The sequence below is a fragment of the Oryzias latipes genome, chromosome 2 (genome assembly GCF_002234675.1).
Source record: "Oryzias latipes chromosome 2, ASM223467v1".
Lineage (NCBI taxonomy): Eukaryota > Metazoa > Chordata > Actinopteri > Beloniformes > Adrianichthyidae > Oryzias > Oryzias latipes.
Genome location: NC_019860.2, coordinates 22,105,874 through 22,133,721, shown reverse-complemented (window position 1 = coordinate 22,133,721; position 27,848 = coordinate 22,105,874). Strand labels below are relative to the sequence as shown.

At 41.0% G+C, this 27,848-nt stretch overlaps 3 protein-coding genes across 6 annotated transcripts; all 3 read left to right on the top strand.

Annotated features, from left to right (window-relative positions):
- Positions 1–6,314: 6,314 nt before the first annotated feature.
- abcb6 (ATP binding cassette subfamily B member 6 (Langereis blood group)) lies at positions 6,315–16,116 on the top strand. 2 transcript variants are annotated; one of them, XM_011485235.3, is made up of 20 exons: positions 6,315–6,552; positions 6,751–7,275; positions 8,633–8,773; positions 8,848–9,037; positions 9,111–9,203; positions 9,283–9,475; positions 10,428–10,549; positions 10,650–10,759; positions 10,831–10,896; positions 11,518–11,643; positions 11,735–11,811; positions 11,896–11,959; positions 12,031–12,116; positions 12,194–12,251; positions 12,327–12,431; positions 13,197–13,371; positions 13,442–13,554; positions 14,681–14,775; positions 14,873–14,941; positions 15,013–16,116. In XM_011485235.3, exons 2-20 carry the CDS (start codon positions 6,760–6,762, stop codon positions 15,164–15,166), a joined length of 2,553 nt encoding a protein of 850 aa, XP_011483537.1. In that variant the 5' UTR covers positions 6,315–6,552; positions 6,751–6,759; the 3' UTR covers positions 15,167–16,116. The 2 variants fall into 2 exon arrangements, with proteins under 2 accessions (XP_011483537.1, XP_011483533.1); XM_011485231.3 differs by having other exon boundaries at positions 6,315–6,559; positions 6,752–7,275.
- A 420-nt stretch (positions 16,117–16,536) lies between these two features.
- On the top strand, positions 16,537–20,414 carry cnppd1 (cyclin Pas1/PHO80 domain containing 1). The gene is made up of 8 exons (XM_004066606.3): positions 16,537–16,720; positions 17,169–17,271; positions 17,884–17,965; positions 18,050–18,170; positions 18,254–18,382; positions 18,457–18,518; positions 18,653–18,770; positions 19,339–20,414. The coding sequence occupies exons 1-8, from the start codon at positions 16,658–16,660 to the stop codon at positions 19,858–19,860; spliced, it is 1,200 nt and encodes a 399-aa protein (XP_004066654.1). The 5' UTR covers positions 16,537–16,657; the 3' UTR covers positions 19,861–20,414.
- Positions 20,415–20,583: 169 nt separating this feature from the next.
- On the top strand, positions 20,584–27,432 carry LOC101163796 (5'-AMP-activated protein kinase subunit gamma-1). 3 transcript variants are annotated; one of them, XM_004066719.4, is made up of 12 exons: positions 20,584–20,721; positions 20,805–20,853; positions 20,922–21,031; positions 21,480–21,561; positions 21,643–21,701; positions 22,427–22,472; positions 22,568–22,622; positions 22,711–22,837; positions 26,323–26,488; positions 26,572–26,609; positions 26,705–26,851; positions 26,926–27,146. In XM_004066719.4, the coding sequence occupies exons 1-12, from the start codon at positions 20,704–20,706 to the stop codon at positions 27,040–27,042; spliced, it is 1,014 nt and encodes a 337-aa protein (XP_004066767.1). In that variant the 5' UTR covers positions 20,584–20,703; the 3' UTR covers positions 27,043–27,146. The 3 variants fall into 3 exon arrangements, with proteins under 3 accessions (XP_004066767.1, XP_011483526.1, XP_011483522.1); XM_011485224.3 differs by having other exon boundaries at positions 20,585–20,721; positions 20,925–21,031; positions 22,427–22,487; XM_011485220.3 differs by having other exon boundaries at positions 20,586–20,721; positions 22,427–22,487; positions 26,926–27,432.
- Positions 27,433–27,848: the final 416 nt, after the last annotated feature.

The window sequence follows — 27,848 nt, the reverse complement described above, 5'->3', positions numbered from 1 at the left end:
TCGTCTCCAGATGCTGCACACGACTCCCCCCTCTCATCTCCGCCTCCTCCATTTTCAGAAGCAGAGCCCCGAGGACCGCAGTGCTACCTTGACCCACCCACATGCAGATGGATATGAGGTGCATCCTTCCCAACCTTCTTTGGCAGTAAGGCCTGAACACCACCCCTGACCCCACTCACCACAGAAGCACCGCCTGATAACTTCAGCTGCAGCATAAGCTGAAACAGAAAGATGCTCAAGAACTTTGGGAGGTTATCAATGCCGCATTTAAGTGACTGAGGTCCAGCAGATCGATCAGGTGTTCCTCTGGAAAACCTTTACAGACGATTCGAATCATGAATAACAGATTCTCCACATTGCATCCGTCTCTGCTTCAATTTCCTTGATTTTATTTAATACCATTTTGGCCAATGTTTCAATCATTTTGGTTTGGGATGTTGTAAGACGTGAATGTTTGCTTTTTGTGTTTGTTTATTTCGTTAAACTTGGGGTCCTTTTGTCAGTGTGTAATCAACCATTTTTAGGAACAGTCCTGCAGAGAAATCATCTTATTTTAAGCTTCCCACACTGCCACCTAGTAGTTCAACTGAACTACTTCTATTGTTTTTATACAATATTTATTGTTTTCAATTTGAGTGGGCCTGTGGCCTCTCCTTGGGACACTTCAGGATTTTGCCTTTTTCTTTATGTGGCATTGACTTGATGCGTCCTTTGTGAGTCCCCTTGTCTTTTTCCAGCGCGGTTTTCCAAATATCCCACACGGGGAACCAAAAGCATGCATCAAGCTTTGCTGAATAGTCCAGCCACGGCCTTCCACGATGCCAGCCTGGGCAGAATGAGCGTGATGTTCTTAGCAAAGTTGTGGGCTGTGACGGTGCTGAAGTCTTCAAGCCTGGATCTACATCATCCACAGCGGCCACCACAACTGGGACAGCAGGGGCTGCGCTTGTGCTGCTGGACAAACTAAATTTATTGGGTTGAGCACAGGAATTACCACAGGGCGGTCTCTGCCGCTGCCGCCCATGCCCCGGCACTGGCTAGCGCTAGCTCTAGCAACCAGAAACCTGGGCAAACTAAACTCGTTTCTCCAACAATTCCAACTACTTTGAATGAGAGACATTGTTGAAATTTGGACCGTTTGCACGGCGTCACATTTGCCCGTGACATTCAGCTTTGGCGTGCTCCTCCATCTGCATCATGCAGGGGAGGTGCCTCCCCTTACTGTTAATCCCTCTGGAGCGGGAGTTCATTAAAGGCTCCTCGCTCCACGCGTCATTAGTCAGACATTCTGGAGGAATCGTGCTTTGTGTCTGAGAACAGGTCCGAACCCGGTCTCCTGACAGAACCCAAAGAACCACTTTGGGTTCTGTCAGGGGGAAGAACTTTAGGTTCTGCATCAGTTTTTGCTCTTCAGATCCATTTTTTTTTTTTAAATTGTGCACAGAATGTTGCCGTTTGCTGAGATTATGATGAATCTTATGAATAAATCATGTTTGCGTTTGTCATATGTACTCAGGCTTTACACAAAACCTTTTCTTGATGCTTTTTCCTTAATTATTTAAGATTTTTTTGTCTTTTTGTCATTTTTATTTCATATAAACTTACCATGCGCTCTTGTCAGAACATTTTTTATGTTTTTCCTGCTTTTATTTTGGACTCTCTACCATCGGATCACTCAGATTCCTAAAATAAAATGTAGATTATTCCGCTTCGGGAAATGCTCAAAAATCCAAGCTTTTCAAGTGAGTTTAAAGTTCTCCCAACTGCTTGCGTTGACCTTTAGATGTTTTATCTCAGACATGCTGGAGTTAGATGCAGAGAATCCGATCAGTTCCCTCGTCTGCAGGACAGAAAACAACAGGATTTCATTTTTTGTTTGCTCCATCAGAAGGCATTACCCGGAGAGGTCAGGACATCAAGCAGACCTCCTGGTTACCCGGAGAGACAGAGCCGTCTGGAAATGAGACTTTGCTTTCCATCAAATCTGCTTTATGTGTCCAGATCTTCGCTCTTTCGGCGCCAGTGGACCCCAGCCATCGAAGATGGTCAAAGGGGGGGAGGGGGGGGCAAACAAACCGAACATTCTTTTCGGATTGAAGAATTGGATGACCACCTGTCAATCAAAAGAGCATGCAGCTATTTGTGCGGCTGGAGCGATTGCCCGTGGCGGCACAAAGGAGCCAAACTGCCGCCGCTCCAACATGTACGACTGCGGTTTGCCGTCAAAACATCATCCTGACGACATTTCTATGTGCCGTTTATGTGAAACGCTGAGCAACACATGACTAAAAGATGTAAAAACACGCGCACACACAAAAAAATCGTTATTTAAAGTCCCTCCACGATCATATTTTGATCTATTTCAGCCAAATCTAAAAACGTGTCTTTTTTTTTTCTGGACATAGTTTCTGCAGAGCGGCAGGAGTTCAGTAGAAATTCACCTCTGGGTTGTGGGTGCGGAGTAACCCCAACCATCTATGTACACCGTCTCCCGCTAGCTTACAGCCCCTCCCACCCCCAACAAAAATGTCCAGTAACATCGGAGCCGCCCAGATCCAGATTCCAGCTCCGACGAGGAAAACAAAGACGGATCTGTTTGTCTGACAGTGGATGCTGCTTCTGATTCACAACGATTTGAACCAAAACAAAAAAAAAATCTGTTTGGAAAAATGCCAGAAAACACCATTTTCATTAGAGTGGGACTTTACAGTTTGACCCAAAAAAAAGTGAATTTTCCTCTGCAAAGCAGGACTGATCACTGTTTATGTTTGTGTCATGGAGAAAACAGCAGCTTTCTGAAATATTGTGGTTTGAAGCTAATATGATGGCTCCATAAAGTGCTGTGCAGTGGCGTGCGTCTGCCTGAATGAGAGCTGAATATCGAAAAACGTGTCTTCGCTTGGGTCTTTGTTTCTGCGTTAAGGTGCTCCTCGTGAACAGATCCGACCAAAAAAACAAACAAACAAACAAACATGACAGGGGCGTAAACAGTCCGGGGCTTGGAGAAGGAAGAAAAAAATAAAAGAGAAAGGCGCTTCCAGCTTTCCAGATCACCCTGTCAACCTCTTTACCTGTGGACTCTCATATGTGGAGGTGTGTAGTCCCGGTTATCTCCAGCACACAGGCTGGTGTCTCCACTTCAGCCACTCAGGTTCAGTTGGGTCACAGCGGCGGGAGCCCCTTCATGTTTGTCACCAGCAGACTGACAGGAGATCCCCCCGAGCTGCTCCTCTCACATCAGGAGGAGGTGCTCCAGCCGGCTCTCAGCGGGGCGTCTGGGTCAGACTCTGACAGACAGGCGAGCGGCAGAAAAAGACACAAAAAAAATCGGTGAATCTGTTGAATCAGCGCCTGCTGAAATCCACGTCCAGGACCCATCAGTGGGAATAGCAAATGCAGTGCCTTGCTCATAGGACAGTTGCTCGGGAGATCGAACCCCGTTTTATTTAGCCATGGAGCACAAAAGCCCGGTCTGAGGTCATCTGTCTCAGTGGATTTTTCTGTGAAAGCCACCATCCAAAGCTTCATTGATCGCCCTCAGCGCTAATAAGATTGGAAGAAGCCTCGCACCACCGACGTTCTACGGGTTCTATTGGCCCACCATCCCCGCCTTTTTTTTTTTTACAGTCCACACGCAAACAAAGAGAGGAGAAAAGGTGCGACTGAAGACATGAAAAGACACCTGGAGAAGTTCAGACGCTCCTGCATGTGGAGGTGTCCACAAAAGGAGGAAGACAGATGAGGTTTGTGATGGGCAGGCTGTCACATCCACGGGGACAAAAGGAGCCGGGTGACAAGCAGCTAATGGACAGAAGGTCCATTTCCACTCTCACAAAAGGACCAGGCAGATGAAACAGATTAGCGGTGCTTTATTCCCATTGTGAAGCCTCTAAATGATAAGATTTAGCTCTTTTTCATCCCCGAGTGTGTCTCCTGAGTGCACGAGCTCACACCAGCTTTTATTTTGGCGGTTCTTTCATCTTTCTGTGCGGCAGGATTTTCTATTAGTTCAAGAAAAAAAGCCACATACAATTACTAAAAGAGTGATTTATTTATTCGTTCTTTGGGGAGAATCTAAAGATAGCAAAAACTGCTAACCTCCGCCTGGGACCCATTTGGTGGTTTAACCCCCCATTCCAACCCCTTATTGCTGAATGTCAAGCAGGGTCCCATGTTTAGAGTCTTTGATATGACTCAGCCTGGATTTGAGCTCAAGACCTTCCAGTCACAGGGCAGACGCTCTACCACAGGGCTACTGAAGCTGCAACACAGTGGTGTGATGTGACTTTTTTTTTCTTCCCTCAACACTCATAGATCCTCAAGCAAAGAGTAGTAGCCTCTTGAAAACATACCTTTGCATCTAGTGCCATCTTCTGCTCATTTTGAAACATTGCAACCACTGTTATCTGGAGATCTGATGTTAGAATTTGGTCCAAAAAATTTGATTTAATTGATTTCCTATTTAATTGTCTAACGAAGAGCTTCTATTTTAAAAAAGGAAAAAAAGTATTTTTTACTTTGTTTTAAAAAATGGATTTGATTTTTTGTTTGTTTTAATTAGGGAAAGAAATTCAAAGAAATTAAGCTTTTATTGTAAAAAAAAAAGTACCCCAATATTTTATATTCTGTTGAAAATGCTGCCTCTACTTTATTTGTCAAAGGCTTGTAAATCATCGTTATTGTCAATAAAGGTCTGTTTTTCACACTTCTGAGGGCAAACATTACATCCACTTAACACTCCATCTGTAGCTTATGGATTTATTTTAATTCACAGAAATACATTTTAGCGGTATAACACTGTCTCTTTCTATCTCCACAAACATTTTCTTTTCGTGTGCAGTTCTTCAATTTGTTTATTATCTACTCCCATTTCCTGAGGTGTGCCTCAGGGATCAGTCATGGGCCTCATGTCATTTTTGGAGTGTATCATTTATCTGGGTGTGTAAATCTTTTCTGGATCATGAGGAATTTCAAAACAACTGATTGATGACCCATTGTAACCCTTGTGCTATCCCAGGCACTTAACATTGGGAGTTGGGTCATCTAGACCCACTAGACAGTGCTCTGAACCTTTTTTCTTCAATGATTTGTGATCTTCACTGGTGTCCATGGATTACATGAAATCTTTCCACCATTATCCACCTTTGTCATGGTAGGAAGAACACGTCAATAGAAGGGTGGGGTCAGCTCAGATAGCACAAAGGTTAACTACCAAATAGTTTTCTAAAAATATTTGTTTTTGTTCATGTGTTTTGTCCAAGTTTTTATATATATTTTTTTTTATTTTAGTCAGTGAAGTTTTACAAAAATGTGAAGAATTAAACTGAAACTCAAATGTTGGAACTTAGATTTTAAATAACTAATTTAAACCACTTATTTATTTATTTGGCTTTTAAGTAATTTATGGCATTTATGTTTTATCATTTGTACATTTTTTCCTGTTTTTCCTCTTATTCTATACATTGCCTTCTCAAACTATAAGCCACAGTGTTTCCTTCCATTTCATGTTCATCTTTTGTTTGTTATTGTTTTTTAGTCTGTTGTATTTTATGCCTTTTTTTTATTGTTTTAGCCTATGTTTCCATAGATCTTTCATGTCAAGCTCCTTGTTGTCTACAGCATGATGATGAAAGAAAGGTGCTGCGCAAATAAAGTGATTGAATAAATAAAACCTCTCAATGCAATGAAATAGAAAAAAACAGATTTGTTGTATAATCAACTAAGAGCTTTTATTTGAAACAAGTACACTCTATAATTTGGGCTTTAAATTTGCTATTGGATGAAAAAAGCCTTCTTTTTTTCGTTCTGCATTTGACTGCATTGCATGTTCGGAGTATTCATACTTACATTGTACCTAGATTTTTTAATTTTTTAAAACAGTGTTTATTTGTTCATTTGTATTTTATTACATATAATACAACAACACACGTGACATCAGTATTTATATAAATTAGTATTGAAAAAGATGAGAAATCAAAAAGATATAATAAAAGGGCCGATATAGGACAAATATAGAAAAAGCTTAACATATTTATCTCCATTTTAGTTAGAATTATTTTTTAAAAATGAAAAATATAAAATAAATGGTTGGCCAATGTCTAATGTACTCTTTTTAACACGTGTCAAATATGTATATAATTTAGTTTATATGTTGCGTGAATGATTGTATGTCATTCATGGCTTTCATGTCTAAAATGTGTCATTTATTAGCAACCCTGTTCGTTTAAAAAAATGTCTCAATTGTCAACTCCGACGTCGTCCTTTAGGGGGAGCCAAAATGCAGCGTGTGACGTCAGACGTTGGACCGCGCTTACGTAACGCGTCCGTTGTTTAACACAGGCGCCACAAGGACAACCCTCGTTTAAATGACTGCGGGCGCTTGGCTGTGTGTGCAGATAACCATGTATGCCATTATTTCGCGAGGTTTAACCGCAGATAACGCTCTCTTTTGACCGCATTCGACTAGTTTGAAACGAGGAGACGCTCGTGCGCTGACCTGGATTAACCTCTTTTGCTGTCGGGGATTACTTACACCTTTACGTCAACTTCTACTATAAAGGTAATGTTTACTTTCCGGTTTCTGTGTGCCTCCTTTTGTGTTTTATAGCAGTAGAGACAGTGTTTAGACTGCCTGCTTTAATGAACTACATTACCCACAATCTTTGCGAGATTTTGATAGCTATAAATGCTCTATATTTAGAGCATTAAATAGGGCGTTTTTTGTGTGTAATCTGACTACTTCCTGTCCCAGGTGCAGCCATGGTGGTCCTGCAGAGCTACTGTGAGGTCAACTCCCCCATCTCCATCACCTGGGTGGATGAGGGCATCTCCCCCTGCTTCTACTTCACCCTGGTCCCCACCATCCTGCTGACCATCGCCATCTTCCTGGGCACCATCCACTGCGTCTTCTACCAGAAGTACGGCACAACGATGGAGCCCAAGTTCATCCCGCGCTCCCGCCTCTACGGCTTCCAGCTGGCCGTGACGGTCCTGCTGGGGCTGCAGTCCCTGGGCGGGACGGTGTACCGGGCCGCCACCGCGGCCGAGCTGCCCGGGTATGCGGTGCTGAACGGCTGCTTCTACGTGCTGGCGTGGGGCTGGGCCTTCGCCCTGCTGCGGGTGGAGAGGAGGAGGGCCCTGCTGATGGACCGCACCCGGGGCCACAGCGGCGCCCTGCTGGCATTCTGGGCTGTGGCGTTCGCGGCGGAGAACCTGGCCTTTGTCTCCTGGTACAGCCCTCACTGGTGGTGGGGCCTGGACACCACAGAACACCAGGTGAGGGATTTACCTGCACTGTTTGACTTCATACATGAATGCCCTTTGACCTCCTGATGAGCTTTGTTGCAGGTAAAGAGGTTCGGGTGGTTTGGAAACACTCCTCTTTGAGCTATGCGACCAGTCCACCCACACAGCACCTACACAGGACTAGTTTGGTGTTTTGCTGAGTCATTACTGGGCTTCCATCGTGTAAACCAATCACAATCTTAAGAGACACAGGCTCCTCCCACCTCGAGTCACCTTTTTGTTTACAGAGCTTACAGCATGACTCGACAGTTTTTTTTCAATTATAAAATGTCTATTGTATTTCCTCAATCCAACAAGTCATGCTGAGTCATGCTTCTTTCCCAAATTTCTGCCCCATTTTAACCTTTCTTTAAAACTTTTTTATTTTTGATTTACGGTTTTGTTTTAAAGTACTTTTGAATAAAGATGTCAGAGGATAGTCACTTTACTTGCACTTACTTATTGATTTGTGTTTATTTTAATTAAAAGGCTGCAGAAAAAAATCATAAAAACCGCTAAAAGCAGCATTTTGAGATAACTTTATTGACAAAAACTTTATTTCTTTTAATTTTTGTGTAACTTGTAGTTTTTTAAGTGAACACAAGATGGTGCAATTGTGCACAGAATGCCAAAATTTCACAGTTTGGAATGAAAAACAGTTGAAACATTCAGACATTTTTAATTTGATATGATCAGATAATCTTTACGTAAATTATTATAATTTTTTTACTGTACAAACGTAAATTTAACAATAGGCATATGCTATTGTTTTGATTTTTCTATTTTAAGCAATAGTAGCTTTAAAAATTAGTTTAACTGAAAGTGGATTTTTGTTCTATGTTTTAAAAATAACATTTTGTTTTTTTTTTTACATTTACACTGTTTATTAACTATCGTATTATCACTGACATGTCACTTTCCTTTCTATAAACTTTGCGTTAATCTTTTTAAATGTATTTTATAATATTTATTTTGATTTTATGTACATTAAATCTGATCAATGGGAGTGCATCATTTATTTTGAAGTCTTCATTTCTGAAAGAATTAGTTTATAAGGAAGCGACTCGTTTGAAGAGCATACAAATATTTTCAAAATAAAAGTTTTTAGGATTTTTTTTTTTAAGCTCTAACAAAAAATACAATTAAATGTGTATAGATTTTTTAAGTTTTGAGGTTTTATTCAAAAGTATTTTATTAAACTTAAGTAAACTGGTTTTTTTTTAAACATATTTAAAGCTTCTCATTTATTTATTTTTACTTCTGGAGGTTCTGAGAAGGATTTTCTTGGTGTTTTGGGGGACATTTCCTCTTGTCCTAACGTCTTTTTTGATGTGCTTCCTCCTCCCAGGTGCAGTTCGCTCTGTGGCTGATCCGCTACAGCGGCGCCGGGCTGCTCTTCTTCATCGGCCTCAGAGCTCCGGGTTTGCCCCGCAGACCCTACATGCTCCTGATAAACGAAGACGAGCGCGACGTGGAGGCCAGCGCTCAGGTTCGAGGCCGCAGACCCGTCAGTTTGACCCGCCTGGAACCGGCTCCCCGACCTTCTGCTTTTTGGTTGTGCAGAGCTTACTGGGGAGAACGGAGGAGAACCTCTCCACCTGGCAGGGCTTCAGGAAGAAGGTCCGCCTGCTGGTTCCTTACATGTGGCCTCGGGGGAACGTCTTCCTCCAGATGCTTGTCCTCCTCTGCTTAGGGCTGCTGGGAGTCGAGCGGGCCATCAACGTCTTTGTACCGATTTACTACAAGAACATTGGTGAGAGAACGGAGACTCGACGAAGAACCTGTGGCCTTCAGCTTCATACGAGAACATCTGATCTGTCTTCCAGTTAATGCGCTGACTGACGGCAGCAGCTGGAGGAGTGTGGCCACCATCGTCTGCATCTACGTCCTGCTCAAGCTCCTGCAGGGCGGAGGCGCAGGTGAAGCTTCGCAGAAGTTCCGTTCTGAAGCCACCGTGACGCTCATCTGATGGTTTCTTTGTTTTGTTTCTCCGCTCAGGGTCCTCCGGGTTCGTCAGCAACATCCGCACCTTCCTGTGGATCCGGGTGCAGCAGTTCACCAATCGGGTGGTGGAGGTGCAGCTCTTCGCCCACCTGCACTCCCTCTCTCTGCGCTGGCACCTGGGCCGTAAAACCGGCGACGTGCTGAGGAGCATCGACCGCGGCACCAGCTCCATCAACAGCCTGCTGAGGTGAGGCGTCCGGGCTCGCCAAATCCAGCACGTGACGCGCTCAACGGGCATTTGTCGAACGCGCTTTTATCGTATGGTGTTCATGCTACCCAGTGCTCGCGCGGTTGGAAATGTCGCGGTGGTGCGAATCTTCCTCCAGGCTTCTTCTTCTTCTTCTTCCAGCTCTATTCCGATAAGACTTGGCATCATAGAAGAAAAAATTCACAATTTCTCCTTCATGATCAGTTTGGCACTTTTGCTAATTTAACGTCCCATTCTGAAAGTAGAGAGCCTCAGAGCATGCGTAACGCCAGACTTTTGCAGGCAGATGCACACATCTGGAGAACCTTAAGCTCCTCCAGAACTCTGCTGCACGAGTTCCCACCTAGACCAGGAGGCGGGCTCACATCACGCCAGTTTTAAAACCCCTGCATTGGCTCCACACATGCTTCAGGATTGATTTTAAGACACTTTGAACCGTTTTTAAGCGTCCTAACGGTCTTGCACCTTCTTCAGATCTTTTAGTAAAGTATGGACCCTGAGATCCTCTGGAACTGGTCCGTTAACCGTTCCAGCTGTCAAAACCAAAACCTACGTTTCAAAACTATGGTCCCCGTTTATGGAACAGTCCGCCAGACGACCTGAGAGCCGCAGAGAGCATTAATGCTTTTAAGAAAAGGCTCAAAACCTATCTTTATAACCTGACTTTTAGCTAAGTTTACTACTTTTATTTATCCATTTTATCTTGTTTTATGAATTTTATGCTTTATTTTAATTTACCTTATTTTTGTACCTTTGTGTGGGTATGGGGAGGAGGCCCTTATTATTTTATTTTTGTGCTTGTTTTTATATGGTCTTGTTTTAATGTCTTGTGCTTTTGTATGAAAAGTCCTATATAAATAAAGTTTGATTGAAATGCGAGGATTCACATAGACTTCTCATTGGTGGCCTGAATTTTTCTGCCTCCTCGCAGCTACATCGTGTTCAGCATCTTCCCGACCATCGCCGACATCGTCATCTCCATCATCTACTTCATCACGTACTTCAACGCCTGGTTCGGCCTCATCGTCTTCTGCTGCATGGCTCTCTACCTCAGTGAGTCCTGCAGGAGTTTGTTTGTTTGTTTGTTTGTTTGTTTGTTTGTTTGTTTGTTTGTTTAATGTCTGAACGCAAGTTAAACCCGGGTGTCTCCCAGCTCTGACCATCATCATCACCGAGTGGAGAACCAAGTACAGACGAGAGATGAATCAGATGGACAACCTCACCAAAACCAGAGCTGTGGACTCTTTGCTAAATTTTGAGACGGTACAAATCCTGTTTTTGCTTTCAAATATTTGACCCCTGATGCAAAGTTGAAGCATTTCTTCTCCAATCAGGTCAAATACTACAACGCAGAAAACTACGAGGTCAGCCGGTTCGAGGACGCCATCCTGAAGTACCAGGTTTGTCCTGACGCTGACAGCTGGTGTCGGTACCAAAACCGTACGGCCTGCAATAAGTGTTCGGGGGGCCTGACACTAACGATGACGTCCCACTACGGTAGCCCCACTTGGACAAACTACGTTGTGTTGAGATCTGCACGGGCTCCACATGGTTTCATTTCACGTTTCCTTTTGTAGCTTAAAGATCTTTTCCGTCTTAAGTCGTGTGTGACATTATTCTTTGTAGTGTTTATAGAGAGATTTTGCCACTTTGTAAAAAGATATCAACCCACTGCTCCACACGAGCGGGGTAACTTCTTCATTTTAAAAAACTATAAGCAAACAGGCACTTAATAATAATCATAACGATAATAAAAGCACGTTTAGAAGATCATCTCGCTCTACGCCGCAGCTTTGTTTGTCTACAACTAAACACGTAATTTCTTCTTCTACGGTCGTACCATAATCAGTCCGCACCGATCACTTTCGTACACGTCGTCGGACCAACGCACAGCCAATCAAGTAGGGTGACGTCATCATTAGTCCCCGAACATTTACTGCAGGCCAAACAGTTTTGGTCCCCACACCGGTTCTGCTGAGTCATGATGGCTTATAACGCTCTCTCTCTCTCTGCGCTCCCAGGTGTCAGAGTGGAAGACTCAGGCCTCGCTGGCCATGCTGAACCAGACGCAGAACGTCATCATCGGGTCAGGACTGCTGGCCGGGTCGCTGCTCTGCGCTTACTTTGTCACCGAGGGAAAATTCCAGGTGATCGCACGGCTCAAACGTGGCAGCGTGTTTTTCTGTTGTTGTTGTTGTTGTTGTTGTGGCGCCTTAATTGCAACCGCTCTGGTGTCAGGTTGGAGATTTCGTTCTCTTCGGCACCTACATCATCCAGCTTTACACCCCTCTGAACTGGTTCGGAACGTACTACAGGTACGAATAAAAAAAACAACAACCTCCAAATCGTCGCTTTTTTACAAACGTCTGTGTCTCAATTAAAGTGTTGGTGCTTCACAGAATGATCCAAACATCGTTTATTGACATGGAAAGTATGTTCAAGCTTTTTGAGGAAGATCAGGAGGTACGTATGCGTCTTCAGGGCCAACGCGGTGGCCTCAGCTGCTCCGTGCTCACCGACCTGTTGACCTGCAGGTGAACGACGAGGTGAACGCCGGGAATCTGCTGTTCAAACTGGGGAAAGTGGAGTTCGACGGCGTTTACTTCAGCTACACAAACGGGTCGGTCCACCTCTGCCTGTCCGCCACACCGGGCGCCGGCGCTCACCCCGCTAAACCTGACCCTCTGCTTCTTCCAGGAAGGAAATCCTCAGGGACGTGTCCTTCACCGTGCTCCCGGGACAGACGGTGGCGCTGGTGAGCCGGAATTTGCCCGTCCTCCTCCTCTTCTGTGTTTTTGTTCTCATCTCTTCTGATGTTCGATGCGTTCAGGTGGGGCCCTCCGGATCGGGAAAGAGCACCATCATCCGCCTGGTCTTCCGCTTCTACGACGTTCAGGGAGGATGCATCCGCATCGACGGTCAGGATATCGCCAAAGTAAGAGCACCTGGCTGTGCTGCATTCACAACTCCAGAAGAAAATGTTGCTCTTATTTTGAAGGAAAAGATCAAACTCATAAACATTACATTACAATCGTGCTATAAATATGCCATTATATTAAACCCCAATGTTTTTTTGTTTTTTTTCTTTGGATGTTTAGCGGCTGAACAATTTGGTTTGGTTGGATTTTCACAATAAAAGAAAAAATCTAATTTGAAACTTTTCCGAAGTGTAGGAGTAAATAATTTTCTTTCATACTTTTTTATGCACCTTTTCTTATATTTTATCATCTTTCTGAGTAAATTAAACTTATGTTCAGATATACTTGCTTTAAAACTACTTTAAGGTACCGGTAGTTTTTATTTATTTAAAATGCTTTTATTTACTGAAATAGTTTTCAATTTCTAAAATATTCAAGAAAACGTTAATTTAGTTGTTTGCATGGTTGAATGACAGACTTGATTAGTTTGAGATGATTTGAGTGGAGACGCTTCGTCTTACTGTTAGTACATAAACTCTGTTGTTTTTATAGAAATGTGTAAATGTCTCAGATTTAACCCGACCGCTTTGCTTCATGTGCTGCACTTTATTTATGCGCCATCGCAGCTTTTTGCAGGATAATTTTATATATTTGTGCATAAGTGGGAATTACAGGAGATGCTCCAGAGATGGAAAACAGATTCCTCCGCCTGCTGGAAGCAGAAGAAGCCGATTCAAGGGTTAAAAAAACAAGCTGGATGACTTGTGGCTCGTCCTCGGCAGGTAAAGCAGACGTCTCTGCGGGCGCACGTGGGCGTGGTCCCCCAGGACACGGTCCTCTTCAACGACACCATCAGGGAGAACATCCGCTACGGCCGCATCTCCGCCAGCGACCAGGAGGTGGAGGAGGCGGCCATGGCCGCAGACATTCACGACAAAATCATGACCTTCCCCGACGGTTAGAGTCCGCTTCCTCGTTGAGGTCCGCTTTGGCCGCGCCACTGTTTTCATTTCGACTTCTCCGGCAGGTTATGACACGCAGGTGGGGGAGAGAGGTCTGAAGCTGAGTGGAGGAGAGAAGCAGAGGGTGGCCATAGCCAGAACCATCCTCAAAGCGCCGCAGATCATCCTGCTGGACGAGGTATCTGGCTCTTTTTGGGTTGTTTGTTACTAATTCTGACTTTTCCAGAAGGCAAAGAACTGCTATGTGACCTAATAAACATAAAGTGACTTGCAGCAAAAGTTGACACAAACTTTGCCCTCTAATGACATCATAACCGCAATTGGGACTTATGCAATTAAAAAATTAACCTCATTAACTTATCTAATTCTCTACATAAGAGGTCCCAAACCCCCCCCAGGCTGCAGACAGTTGAGCTGCAGGGAGAAAAAAAACTATTCTTTTCTATTTTCCTTATTTTCTGATTCTGAAGGGAGTTTTATTTTGAAAAAACAAACCAAAAAACGACTGGATTCTCTACAGCAGTGTTTGTTTGTCTTTTTAACCTTTTTGAGCCAAGGGACACTTTTTGTCCTTTTTGTCCCACGGCACGCCACCAACCAATTTAAAAAAAAACATTTGTAGTCTGTATTGATGTACAGTCTCTCCATGATCTCACGTGAATTTTTTGTAATAATTCAGGCACAAAAAATGAGAAGTTGTCGCTGTTTTTCCTAAAAGTTGCGATACTTTTTAAAATTTTTTTTTAGAAAAGTTGCCCAGGAAGTCGTTTTTCCCCTCCTGTTTATTAAAATCCGTATTTAAGTAACCGCTCAAAAACCAAATAAAGACATTTTTTGCTAAACGGTAATTTAGTTTTACTTTTTTTTTTGTATGTTTGTGCAAACAAAAATATAGTCCCATCCTGCTTGGTACATTTTAAACAAAAAAGACCAACATTATCTTCACGTTTAGGAGTTTAATTTTAAACACAAAAATGTAAACATGCTAACGTTTTATTTGTTTTTTTCTTTTTTCTAAATCAAAAATGTAACATGAAGAAAAATGTTTTATTTCTGTTTGGTGATTGAAATTGTTTAAGTTTAGTTTGAATGTGTCTGTTAACCCCTTGCTTCTTTTACTTTACTTAAATTTAAACTTAGCTTCAAGTTTTTCAAAAGTGAATAAAAAAGCATCACTAAGTTCCAAACATTTGAGTCTTTTACAAGCTCAAGGGTCAGTGTGCTGTAATTGTACAGAGTTTAAGGACCATTCAAATCGTGTTAGCTTTATTTATTTGTAGTTGAACAACAAAATGTCTTTTTAGGCTACATCTGCTCTGGACACGCAGACGGAGCGCAACATCCAGGCGTCCCTGACTAAAGTCTGCGCTACTCGCACTACAATTGTTGTTGCTCACAGGTAAAACAGAATATTTTCTTTCTTTTCCCCCAAGAAAACTGACATTTTGGTTGTTTTTATTCACCAAAAACCTTTTTTTTTTTCTTCTTAACTCAAGGTTGTCCACCATCATCGGAGCGGATCAGATTCTGGTCATCAGCGAAGGTCGGATCGCCGAACGAGGCCGGTAGGTGTCTTTAACCAAAGCTGACCTGCTTGTGTTTTCACCCGTGGATAACCGCTGCCTTTCCGTCAAAGACACGAGGAGCTGCTGCTGAAGGGAGGTCTGTACGCAGACATGTGGCTGAAGCAGCAGCAGGCCCAGGACGCCGACTCCGGGTCAGACACTGAAGCCAAAGACTGCACGTCTGAGAAGCTGCAGCCGCCGTCCACCACCTCTGGCAACCTCTGACATCCCAGCTAAAGAAAAGATTTTTTACTTGTTAAAGTCATCACACACAGCTGGTATTTAGGGAATGTTATTTATTTTAGGCTTAACGAAATAGCAGTGCAATTACAGGTTTAAGGGGAAAAGGGATGGTGCCTTAAAAAAATGAATAAAGTGAGCAACGCTATACACTGATGTATGCTTTTATTCACTTCCTGTTTGTAAAACAGGAAAGAAAAGAGCAAAAAGTGAGGAACAAATCCTTTTAAAACGGGCTCGTCAGAATTAGTTCTCTCATTGTATTTTTATTTTTGACTGCATGCGGCTTTGACGTTGTTTTGTTATTGTTTTAGCCCTTTTTTGTTTTTTTTTACTTCCCAGGGAAACTTAAATAAGTCCTTCTCAGACATAATTGAGTAAAGAAAGTACATTTAAATGTGTCCATGCCTAAGCAATGTATTAAAAAGTGATTTTTTGGGTTTTTTTACAGAAAAAGAACACATTTTGTGTGAGAGAATTTGGTGTGAAAGCGGAAATTTTGTAGATCAAAATTTGAATAGAGACTTTTGCTAAACGAACTAAAGCTGCTGTTGCTCCGACATTTTATTTTATTTTATTTTTCAAAAGATAAAATGTTGCAAGATAATTTCAGACCCTGACTTTGCTAAAACATGCACAATAAATGTTTTTTTTTATTAATTTATTTTTTTAAATGAACTTATCTTAGGAGTCTGCACCAAGACAAGAGACATCATTTTCTTTTATTGGTGAGGTTTTTTTTCGTTTCTTTTTGCAAAGTAAGCAACTTCTTATATTTGCACTGAAAATGTTATTTAGTTAAAACCTTTAAATTAATCATTATGTGCTGTTAGTCTTTGTCTACCTCAATAAAGGTGTGTTTCATGTTTCTACAGTGGCTTTATGACATATCTTGTAATTTCAAGAAAATTTAAAAAAAAGTGCGAAAAATCGAATTGCTATTTCTTTTTTGGACTATTTTTTTTACGCTGAAAAACATTGTATGGTTCATTTCTATGTAAAATGTCAAACATAATTTATATTTATGTGTTGACATAAGTGACTTCCAAGGTCATCATCATTTGTTATGCAACATGTAGGCTTATTTGTCAGAAGATATTTATAAAGAATATATAAAGTTTATAGAAATTCATTCCAATTAAAGACATATTTATTTAATTTAATAAAAGGGACAAAAAGCCCAATTTACATATCTAATTTGAGATATTTTGAGTTCAGTCTAAATTTGTTTTTTGTTCTTGTTTGTTTTGTTCATAAAGTTTGCAGTTTTGAAGGTGCGTTGCACAGCCCCCTCTGCTGGTGGAGCGCGAGTCTCCTTCGACAAAAAAGGAGGCAAACAAACTGCAGCCTCTGACGTCACTCGCAGTCCCCGCCGGTCAGGGCGTGTTTGGATCTATAGCTTTGCGGGACCAGAACCGGGTGGAGCGTACTTTTCTACCGCCTTTTGAGGACTAATGATCAAAACTTTAGTCGACCATGGATTTCAACGCTTTATTTAACGAAAACATGTTTCAGTTTTCGGACTTCCAAGAGTTTACGGTACTAAGCTAAGCTAAATGCAGTGCTAGCTGTGTTAGCTAATCGTATGAGCTAGATTACCTAACTCAGACACTTTCTAACCGAGTTACAACTTAAAATCAACTACGACTTTAATTCTTTTTAAAGTTATACGTGCGTTTAAATTCAATTAGTGACAATTTTGTAGCTATAAGGAGAAATTATTATTTCCTGTCAGGGTTAGCTTAACGGTAGTTGTCACTTGTTTGTTTAGCATCATACTGACCATCCCTGACCCTGCGTTTGCTTTATTTATTGATTTTACGGATGTGTTCTCCTTGATAAAGTTATAACTACTATTTTACAAAATAAAACAAAAAAAGGGCCTTCTATAAATGTAATTATTGTCAAGTATCAGTTACTTTGAGTTTACTCCAACTAATATTCCGAAAAACAATCCGTTATGAAACTTTTTTTTCTGCTTTTCTAGTTTCTTCCTGGACATGAAAGACTGACTGAAAGAGTCAGGAAGAGACTGTATTATGGTCTGGACAAAGATGTTTCTCTAGATGCCCTGTCTGGACCCGTCACAGGTAACACTTCCTATTTTGTCACACCTTTTTAGTTAGTTTTATTAATAAATAAAGCGATCGTTTTGTATGCATCTTGTAATATGAATTACGTCATAATTTGAAATTATAGCAAAACAATTTATAAATGAAAAGCAACAGAGATAAACCTTTTCACTAAAAACTGTATTAAGTGATTTAATCAAGACGAGTGAAACTCCCCTAACTTTATGTACATCTGTAAAACTATGTAAATAACAACAATAACAGCAATTTTACACAATATTACACACATTGTGGTTACTAATGTTCTTTTTTATAATTGCTTTAGAGAATAAAAATGACTTTTAAACACCATTCTCATTAGCAATTATAAAAAAGATGCACAAAACCCCAAACACTACAACAAAATGATTGCTATGATGATCATTTATGTGCATTGTTCCTAATCAAATACATCAAATAAATATTGACAAAAACATGTTGCTCACAGTTGATCACATTTTAATAAATATTTTATGCACTCTTGCTGTATTTGTACACTGATGTTTATTTAATAACGTTTACATATAAATAGATTATAGTGTCAGTCGTTTGGGCCCGGTCAGACGCCTTTTATTTATTTATTTTTTGCAGATATTGCCGTTGAAATCTTCCAGAAGTCCGCCCCGAGCCCGATTCGAAAGCTCCAGAAGAAATATGCTGCTCATGTTGCCAGGTTGGTTGAAGCGAATGTCAAACATCTGAAATCTACGAATCCCCGTGGGTGTTGTGCTTGAAACGAGTGTCTCCTGGGAACCAGGGAGGCCTGCATCTCGCCCTGTGCCATGATGCTGGCTTTGGTTTACATCGAAAGGCTCCGACATCGAAACCCTGAATACCTGCAGAAGATCTCCTCCTCTGACCTGTTCTTGATCTCTATGGTATGTGTTTGAGATTGTAAGCAAAAAGAAAAGTTCCCCCGTTTTTGCTCTTTTTAGAACCTTGTTTGTTGCTTTGGGCTTAGATGGTTGCCAGCAAATACCTGTACGATGAAGGAGAGGAAGAGGAGGTCTTCAATGACGAATGGGGAGCAGCTGGCAAGCTGGACGTTGAGACCATCAATAACCTGGAGATGAATTTCCTGAAGGCCATTGTGAGTGAAACGCATGCAAACAGTTTTATGAAGGTTCAAGTCCCTGGTGTCATGGCCGGTGTCGTGTTTTCCAGGAGTGGAGCCTCTTCACCGAACCGAAAGACTTCTTTGACGTGTTGAGTCAGCTGGAGAGCAGGTTTGTGTTCAGCTTTTTGTCCCCTAAACTTCAAACTACTCTGAAAAATGCAGCGTGAGACGTCTGAGGATCTGCTGTCGAGTCTATTGGCGTATCTTGGCGCCCGGTGGTAACGTTTCTCCTTGGGTGTGCAGCGTTGCGCAGCGGCAGGGACTGCGGCGCGGCTGGTTCACCTACACAGACCTGTGTGTTCTGCTGGAGCAGACGGTGTGGAGTCAGACCCTCACGGCCATCTATCAGCAATTCACAAAGGTGAGAACGAAGGATCTGCTCACCTGTATTCCTCTGGAACTGTCTAAAAATGATGAGCATCCCATAAACGATCATTAATTAGGCCCATTTTAAAGAACATAAACATAAAAAAGATGCTAATAAAGTGCATTAAAAAGTGTTTTAATGCAAATAATTAAAAATTTTGAAAGTATTTAGTTTTAATTAGCCGTGCTTTGAATATTTGGGGAAGTGGGAGGGGCTGAGTCACCAACTGCATCAGCCGGGTCACACCAGGAAAGGTTTTCCGGTGTTTGCCTGCCTTCTTTTGGACAAGAAGTCTGTCAAATATATTTAAAATCACTGCTTAGTTTCACTTTAATGGACAGGGCAGCAAAACCTGTCCAACTGTTCACAACACTCCAAAGGCGTGGGACCACGGGGTAAGAGGCCGATAATTTGGTTGGGGTGGGTGCTGGAAGTCGGTACCCGTCCACATAAATTAAAAAGACACCTTGGCAGAACGGATGAAGTCGTTGGCTTGTCCGGCGGCTACAGCAGCGGCGTTCTGCTGTGTTTTTAAAAGCCAACATCCATGCTTTGTCTGCAGATGTCCTGCATGCTCGGCCTGGTGTATCTAACGAGCGTGGCGACTCTCATGGCCACCAGTGCCGTGCTGCACCAGCTCAACCTCTCCAGAAGTCACCAGCCGCCGCTTCCTCTGCCGGACGAGATCAGCTTGCTCCCGCCTCCCACCGTTCACCCGAAGAGCCCGTCTCAGCGTCCGCCCTGCTGCCTTTTAGCCAACAAGAGTCTGAACCGTCGGTCCGGCGCCCTTGGGGAACTTGGCGCTTCGTCGGAGGACGAGCAGACTTCGGTGGTGCGTCTGTGGCGTGGACTTCCTGAGACGGAGCGCTGGCAGTCCTGCTCCGGGCTTCTCTCCGGTTTCGGGTTTCAGAACAGTTCCGTTCTGCTTCCTCACGGCCCTTTCAACGACCCGACGCGGCTGCTCCCTCCACAGGCCCGTCTGGACTCTCGGTTGGGGGGGTTTCCGTCAGCACCGCTGCACCCGGGCTTCCCAGACTGCGAGTCGTCCGTTAGCAAAGTCCAGGCTCTGCTCATGCCCGCATAGGAGCGTCGGAACCGGTTCAAACTCCATCCGGCGATTGAAACGGCACACATGGACTCACCAGCTCTGGGTTTCAGTTTCGGTTGTGACCCACAAAGCTGCTCTAGAATCGACCCGTTTCTGCTTCTCGTACGAAAGACGTCCCTTTGGGTAAAAGTCGGAGGGAGTTGCGCTGCTTTTTAAGTTGGTTTGTGGGTGAGTTTTGGGTCGTCCGGACCCCTGAAGGGGTTCTCTGCATCCTGCGTTTTCACAGGTCTGTCTGCACTGATCGACGCTCCTCAGACTCTGTCCTCGGAGACGTTTAGCTTCACGCCATTTGGTTTCAGTTTCTGACTCTTTCAGCGTTTTTGGGTTGTTGTTTTGTTTTGGTCTGATGGTTTGGAATTTGCACAGTTCTACTCGCCTTCATCTTCACCTCCAGGGGGCGCCAAAAAGGGGGGCTGTTTTAGAACATTTTATCTTCATCACGATGACACTTTTAGAGCACAGAGCTTTGATTTTGTACACGGTGTAAAAACAGCAGTGTTTGTAAAAAAATAAAAGCCTTTCGTTCATCAGATTGACTTTTTTTTCTTCACAGTTTTTCACATTAAAAGTTCTGCTTTCCATTTGTGAAATAACATAAATATCCATGACTAATAGAAACCAGGGTCAAAAAGGAGGCAGGTGTCAGGTTTTAGGATCATTAAAAAAAAGAAGCGTCACTCCCCTTGAATGAACGCCAGCTTCCTGCCCCTCCTCTTCCTCACCCTGATGCATACCACTGAGAAGCTCCTAATATAGCCCCAGCTGCTGCGAGGAAGAGCGCAACAAAGCGGCGCTCGCTGCTTCGACGGGAGCCTTCTCATGGAGCCCGACCCTCAGGTGAAAAGCCGCTTTGGAGGACCGTGGTTTGAAGGAACGCCTGGAGCTAGAGGAACCTCTTCCACTTGTTTTTTTCTTCACAGGCGTCTTCCACAGAGGAGCCCAGGAAGAGCGGGACCGTGGATCCAGACGGTAAACGTCTCCGTTCTGCGTTTGTCCACATGGGACGTCTCCTGGCTAACGGGACGGTCTTTTCTCAGAAGAAGAGGAGGAGGATGCCGCCGTCTACATGAACTTCATGAAACGCCACCGCTGCTACGACGCCATTCCAGTCAGCTGTAAACTCGTCATTTTTGACACAACTTTGCAGGTGGGAGCAACTTTTGGCACAAAAATCCATTTATGTCCATGAAAAATATGGGTTTTCCCCTTAAATTTGACAAAATAATCTGTGGCAAAAAGGATATTTTTCCTCAAGTGTCACTCAACATCTCCTGAATCTTTGCTGTCATGCGTGCTCCTCCAGATGTTCCACTCTTTAACTTTCAGTGCAGGAAAGAAGGAAAATGAGAACTTTTGGGACACGAAGCAGTCATTTGAGACTGAGGAGGAACATGAACATGCTGGAAAAGTTCCTAACTTTTTATTTGTGGAGGAAAAAAAATCAAAGATCTCACTTTTCCTCCTCATCCTAACAAATCAGAGCAGAGGATCCCCTGGCTTGTAGTCCAGCCTCCAACAAAAACCCCAACTTTATTTACACCTTTAGGAGACAGAGTTGTGAACAGAACCTCACCATGACTTCCTCCACCTCTCAGGTGAAGACGGCCTTCTTCGCTTTGGTGACAAACGGCTTAAGAGCAGCGCCGCTGTGGGACAGCAAGCTGCAAAGATTTGTGGGTAAGATTTATCTTCCAAAAGACACAATTGTGTCCCATTTTGAAGCTATAACCTTTTTTTTTTTGTATGTTGCTGCTGCAGGAATGTTGACCATTACAGATTTCATCAACATCCTTCACTGTTATTACAAATCCCCTTTGGTGAGTCTGGATGAAAATCATAAATATGGACCTTCTTTTTTTTTAGTTTTTCCCACAGTAGAGGTTTTTTCCAAACTATAAATACCAGACTATCATAAATCATGAATTTCATTGCATTGATGTTTTACTTCATTTAGAATTCGTAGAATTATTTAACACCTATTTGTTGTTTTTTTTGTCTAAGCTTTTTTTTAATTGCAACATTTTTATTGATCATTAGGTTTTTCTCTTTGCTTTAATTTTAAAATTTTAAGTCTTTTACTTTCGTTTCATTAATGCATTTTATTTCACATTCTTTTGAAGCTTTTATTATTAGCTTTTTTTTTAGCTGTTTATAGTTTTTAGCAATTATTATTTAGCATCTTTTGTCTATTTGTTGTCTATTAATTGTGTGATTTAGATCAGTTGACTTGTTAACTTGGTGGACTTGTATTCATTCGTTTTTGTGTTGCTCATTTTTAACTATTTACTTTTCATTTTTGTGGTTTTAAATCCAATTTGAATCCTTTTTCTTGACTCCTCTAGCTTCAATGACATTTATTTTACTACTTTAAATCTTCAAATTTCCTGGTTTTGATCTTTGTAGATGTTTCTGCCACTTTTATTTTTTTTTCAATATTCTTTGCTTCTATTACTTGAAAAATGCCTGAAAATTTTCATTTGATTTAGTTGGGAATAAAACACTATGAAAGCTTCTATTTAAATATGATCTTTTCTGTCCAAAGGTCCAGATGTACGGACTGGAAAGCCACAAGATTGAGACATGGAGAGGTGATTCCTTTCAAAGTAAATGAGCAGCACAGGTGAACCACATGACCTCAGCGTCTGTGCTGAATCCATTTGAGCTCTTCTCGTGTTCCCTCCAGATGTCTACCTGTGTTACTCCAGTCAGTTCCTCGTCAGCGTCTCCCCAGAGGCCAGGTGAGCACAAAGGGGGCGTGGCATCAACTTCAGATGACGAGTTTCATTTTTATGGTTGTTTTTTTCTTCTCTTCCTCTGCCGCTGCAGCCTCTTTGATGCCATCTATTCCCTGCTCAGATACAAAATCCACCGGCTGCCCGTCATCGATCCGGAGTCGGGAAACGTCCTGCACATCCTCACCCACAAAAGAATTCTCAAGTTCCTCCATATTTTTGTGAGCCACCTATATGTGGTGTTTAAACAGTTACTTTTATTTCACTTGTAACTTTTAATCTATAGGGGAAAAAAGTAAGAAAAATCAATCACATCAGTGATAACCAATGTTTCTAAATCTTTTATCACCATTTGGATTTAAAAACGTTCCAATGTTTTTATTTTTACTTTTTCATGATTTTGAGCTTTTATTTTGACATTTTAGATGTTGCTACATCCTCCAGTGCTCTTCTGATTGTTGTTTAAGCTGAATTCGCCTTTAGAATCACCATGAATTCTGTCCTGCGGCGGTCCTGGACTGCGAGGACCGGATTGTTTTCCTTCAATACTTTCTTACGACTGAGCCAAAATTCTTCCTCAAAATCTCGCCGAGATTTTTACACGCCAAGTTCCCGGCTGAAATGAATTTTTGACAGTGATCCCTAAAGGGTCGCCTAGAAACATGACCACAATTTGTTCAAAGTGATTTAAAATAAAATACGTGAATCGCTGAATGAAACAATATAACATACAACATGTGTATAGCAAGAGTGTGGGCGTGGCTAACAAAAAACTTCCGTTGCTATGGAAATCCGAAACTCCACTTTAGCCAATTCTTCTAAAAGTTGCATCGACCTGTTCGCCACCCTCAGGGGACCATAAAATAAAATGGTTGCTATGGATACAAAGCCGCCATTTTGGAGGAGGGGGCTGTGAGGGCGGGGCATGTATCATTGTTTGTCTCTAGCATCTCTTCAACATTTTTAGAATTAGATTACTGCTTTTTAAATATGTATGATTCTTTTTCCGTCTTTCTTTTTTATTAAAGTTGTTTAGCATTAAATTTAGAATTTTGGACCATTGTTTAACTTTTAATTTTTTTACATTTAAATCGATACACAGACCCAGGAAACATTTATAAGATGTTGCAATCCTGATAACATTGATTCATTTAGGATGGCTCTATTTAATTAAACGTGGAAAGAAATCTATGTTTCTACAAATGTGAATGCAGCTTATGATGCCTTTCTGCAACGATACATAGAGCTTTATAATTTAAACTGTCCAATGATTAAAATTAGTCAAAAAAAATTAAAATAATGAAAAGCCTTGGATAAACAAACGTACTGAAAATGCTTGTAAAAAGAAAAAAATGCACTATTCAGACAGTTTGTAAAAGTAATAAGCGAAGAAACAGAAAATAAATATATAAAAATGAAAACAAATAAATTGGTGAATATAATAAATAAAAAAAACATTATCATAACTTAATTGAGCAAAACGAATTACACATGCACGAGACTTGGAGAGTAATAAACAAATTAGCCAACAGAATCAATAAAAAACAAGAGAATCCAATTTTTTTTTTTTAAAGATGATATTCATATTAGAAACCCAAGGCTTATTGCAAATGAATTAAATGAATACTTTGCTAATGTTGGAAATAAACTTGCAATGGAAATAAAAGAGCCAATAAAGAAGTTGCAAGAACTTTAAAATCCAACCAAACAAGTTTTCAATGTTTGTGTCTGAGGTTAGTACAAATGAAATAATAGAAATTGTAAGAAAACTTCAAAATAAAAGATCCAAAGATTGAAATGACATTGATATGTCATTATTTGAAAACACAATTGAGTTCATTGTTGAACCACTAACTCAAATACTTAACATGTCTTTTAAAGAGGGCAGTTTTCCAAATAGCAAAATGTATTCCAATTTTCAAAAATGGAGATCGCCATTTATTTACAAATTACAGACCAATTTCACTATCATCTCATTTCTCCGAGATATTAGAAAAACTTTATGTTAAAAGAATGAATAACTTTATTGATAAGTTTAATTTATTGCATGAGGATCAATATGGTTTTAGGACTGGCAGATCTACTTGAATGCCCATAATGCAGCTGGTTGATCATATTTCTTCCCGCGTTTCTGTTGATCTTCAATAAGCATTTAAATCCCACTATGTTATTTAGTAGGTTACAGAAATATGCTTTCAGAGGAATAGCATATTCCTGGTTAGAAAGTTATCTTATTAACAGATGTCAGTATGTTTATTTGGGTCCTATATTATTTTATACATAAACGACCTTTGTAAAGTTTCTGATTTGTTAAATTGTGTTTTATATGCTGACGACACTACTTTGTATTTATCAGGAGATAAGCTGGACAAGCTTCTTGCAGATATAACAAAATAATTGTCCATAATCAAACAATGGTTTGACACAAACTGTCCTTAAATATAAATAAAACCTAGTATATTAAATTTTGTATATAGAAAACTGCATAACTTTTCTGAATTAATAATTGAGGATGTTATTAAATAACATTTCTTGGAGTAATTTTGAATCATAAATTATCATGGAAACCACACATAACACACATTCTCTCTAAATTGTCCAAATCATTAGCCGTTTTCCATAAAGTCAAGTAATTTTAAACACAGCTATAATCTATATTCTATATTTTCTCTCATAATGCCTTATTTGACAGATCTGGGGGCATAGTTACAAGTCAAATACAAAACCTATTTTTATTTTGCAAAAAAAAAAAGCAATTAGAATTGTAAATCACTCTCCATACAATCAATCCACAAAACAAATATTTCCAAAATTAAGGTTACTTAAATGTTTGGATTTAGTTGATCTCAGTACTTTATGTTTAAAGTTAAAAAATACAATGTGTACCTGCCAAAATACTGAGTTTGTTTGAAGCTAAAGTTAATAATTATGATTTTCGGGGTCAAGATATGTTTAAAAACCACATGTGGAATTTATTATCCGACGATCTGAAGAATGCAAACTCCATATATCAGTTTAAAAAAATGTATAAATTCAAAATATATAAAAATACCTTCTGGACTTCTCTCAGTCCAGAAGGTATTTTTTTTAAGGTTCTATCAATTTGTTGGTAGATGTGATGTTTGTAATCAGGGTCGTGGAAATAAGCGTTGGATTTACTCAACACCTTTTATGGTTAATTTTACTCAATGTTTATGTTGACATTGTTCAGTGTCGATGCTTATGTTGATGATTTAAGTTTGTGGGTTTAACATAACAGAATTAAATGTCTCTCTCTCTCTCTCTCTCGTTTAGGATCGATAAAGGACTTTTGGTGTTTAATATAGCATCATTGCTCAGCTTTACCACACTTTTCTAAGCTCACTTAACGTTTTAGCATTGTGCTTCAGCTTTTTGCAGTAATTTTCATCAAATCGTGCATTTATTCCAAGGTTTATATATATATAAATAGATCATTTTTTAAACTATTGATTACTTTTTAGCTTTGCAAGAATATTTAGATCAAATTTAGCCTTTTTTTTTTTTTTTTTACTCTGCATCTCTGGATTTATTTTGGATTGTCTTTTTTTCTGTCTGCAGAAGCAATTAACCTGATATGATAAGAATTTTAAAAAAACAAGCATTGCAAGCGACCACTAAAGACTGCAGAGACGCCTTAAAATAACTGTGAAGTCTACACTTAAACTGGGTTTTGTTATTTTTCCAGGGGAAAAAACTTCCCAGACCCGGATTCATACGGAGGCCGATCCAGGAGCTTGGGATCGGAACCTTCAGCAACATCGCCACAGTCCAGCAAACGTCCACCCTTTATGACGCCCTCTCCATTTTCGTTGAAAGGCGGGTGTCTGCGCTCCCCGTCGTGGACGGACACGGTAGTCGTCTTCTGGTTGTCCGTTTTGTCCACGTGCTTTTGAAGAATGCTGCTTGAGTGCGTCTGCTTCCTTCCTCCCCTCAGGTAAAGTGGTGGCGCTCTATTCAAGGTTTGACGTCATTGTGAGTACCGCAGAAGATGCTTTTGTGAGCTGAGGTTCCTGAAACTCTTGAGATCATCTGGGATTTTTGTTTTTTTCTTTCTGGTTCCGCCACAGAACCTAGCAGCCCAGAAAACTTACAACAACCTGGACATGACAATGCAGGAAGCCGTCCGCAGGCGCACGTGTCACGTTGAGGGCGTGATAAAGTGCTACCCCCACGAAACGTTGGAAACTATTTTAGACCGCATAGTCAAAGCTGAGGTCTGTGTTGTCCTGGGATTTATCTGCTTTGAAAAATGTTAAATAATAAAAATGTGCTTTCCTTCTCCTCTCAGGTCCATAGGCTGGTTCTGGTGGACACGGCTGACGTGGTCAAGGGCATCGTGTCTCTGTCTGACCTGCTGCAGGCCATGGTCCTCACACCTGCAGGTATTGATGCTCTTCTGTCCTAGCATCAGAGGGAGGGGACCGTCGTCTCTCCTCATAGGTTTGAACCCTGAAGGTGTTTTGAGGCAGGTACGCTCTCCAGCTTCACACGCCCCCCTGTTGTCAAGTGTTTTTAAAACAGTTTTTTTTGTGGCCAAATCTTACATCAGATGTGAATTAATTTTGAGATTCCAAATGTTGATTAGACTTGTGTATATAGTGTTATTTGGTGTTGTTTTGTTTTTTTTAAATTAATGCTGTGACCAACTTGCTGTGAACGTTAGTATGTCATCAGCAAATCATTTATTTTCAAAATAAAATGAAGGGATGCTTTCAGATCCCCGACGGAACCCCTGAAGCTTCGTAACATGACCTTATTTTGTTCAAAGTGTAATAAAATTTGTATTAAAATTTAATTTCTGACTGCATTCTTATTTATTTTTGAGTCTGCTAAATAAATATCAAAGTGTTTTATGTTTACATATGTCTTTTAAATGTATGTCTGTAATTAAAACACATAAAATTTCCTAATTTAAAAAACAAATTTCCTATTTTTACGTAAATCGCAATACCAAATCTAACCACTTGGTGGTACATGGAGACTCGCTGTACTGTAAACAAGGAGTCACGTGACTCCTCATTTTTTTTTAAATCCATTATGACGATGGGGATCGCCGGCCACATTTGCACGGTCATTAAGTTAGCGGAAATCGTAGGCGAAAGTAGATGTTACTTTCAAAATAAAATATCCAAAAACACGCTCAGTACTTGACAGTTTGTTTTGATTTTTGTAATTTATTTATCTATGCTGCTTTCGTCTTTGATATCATTA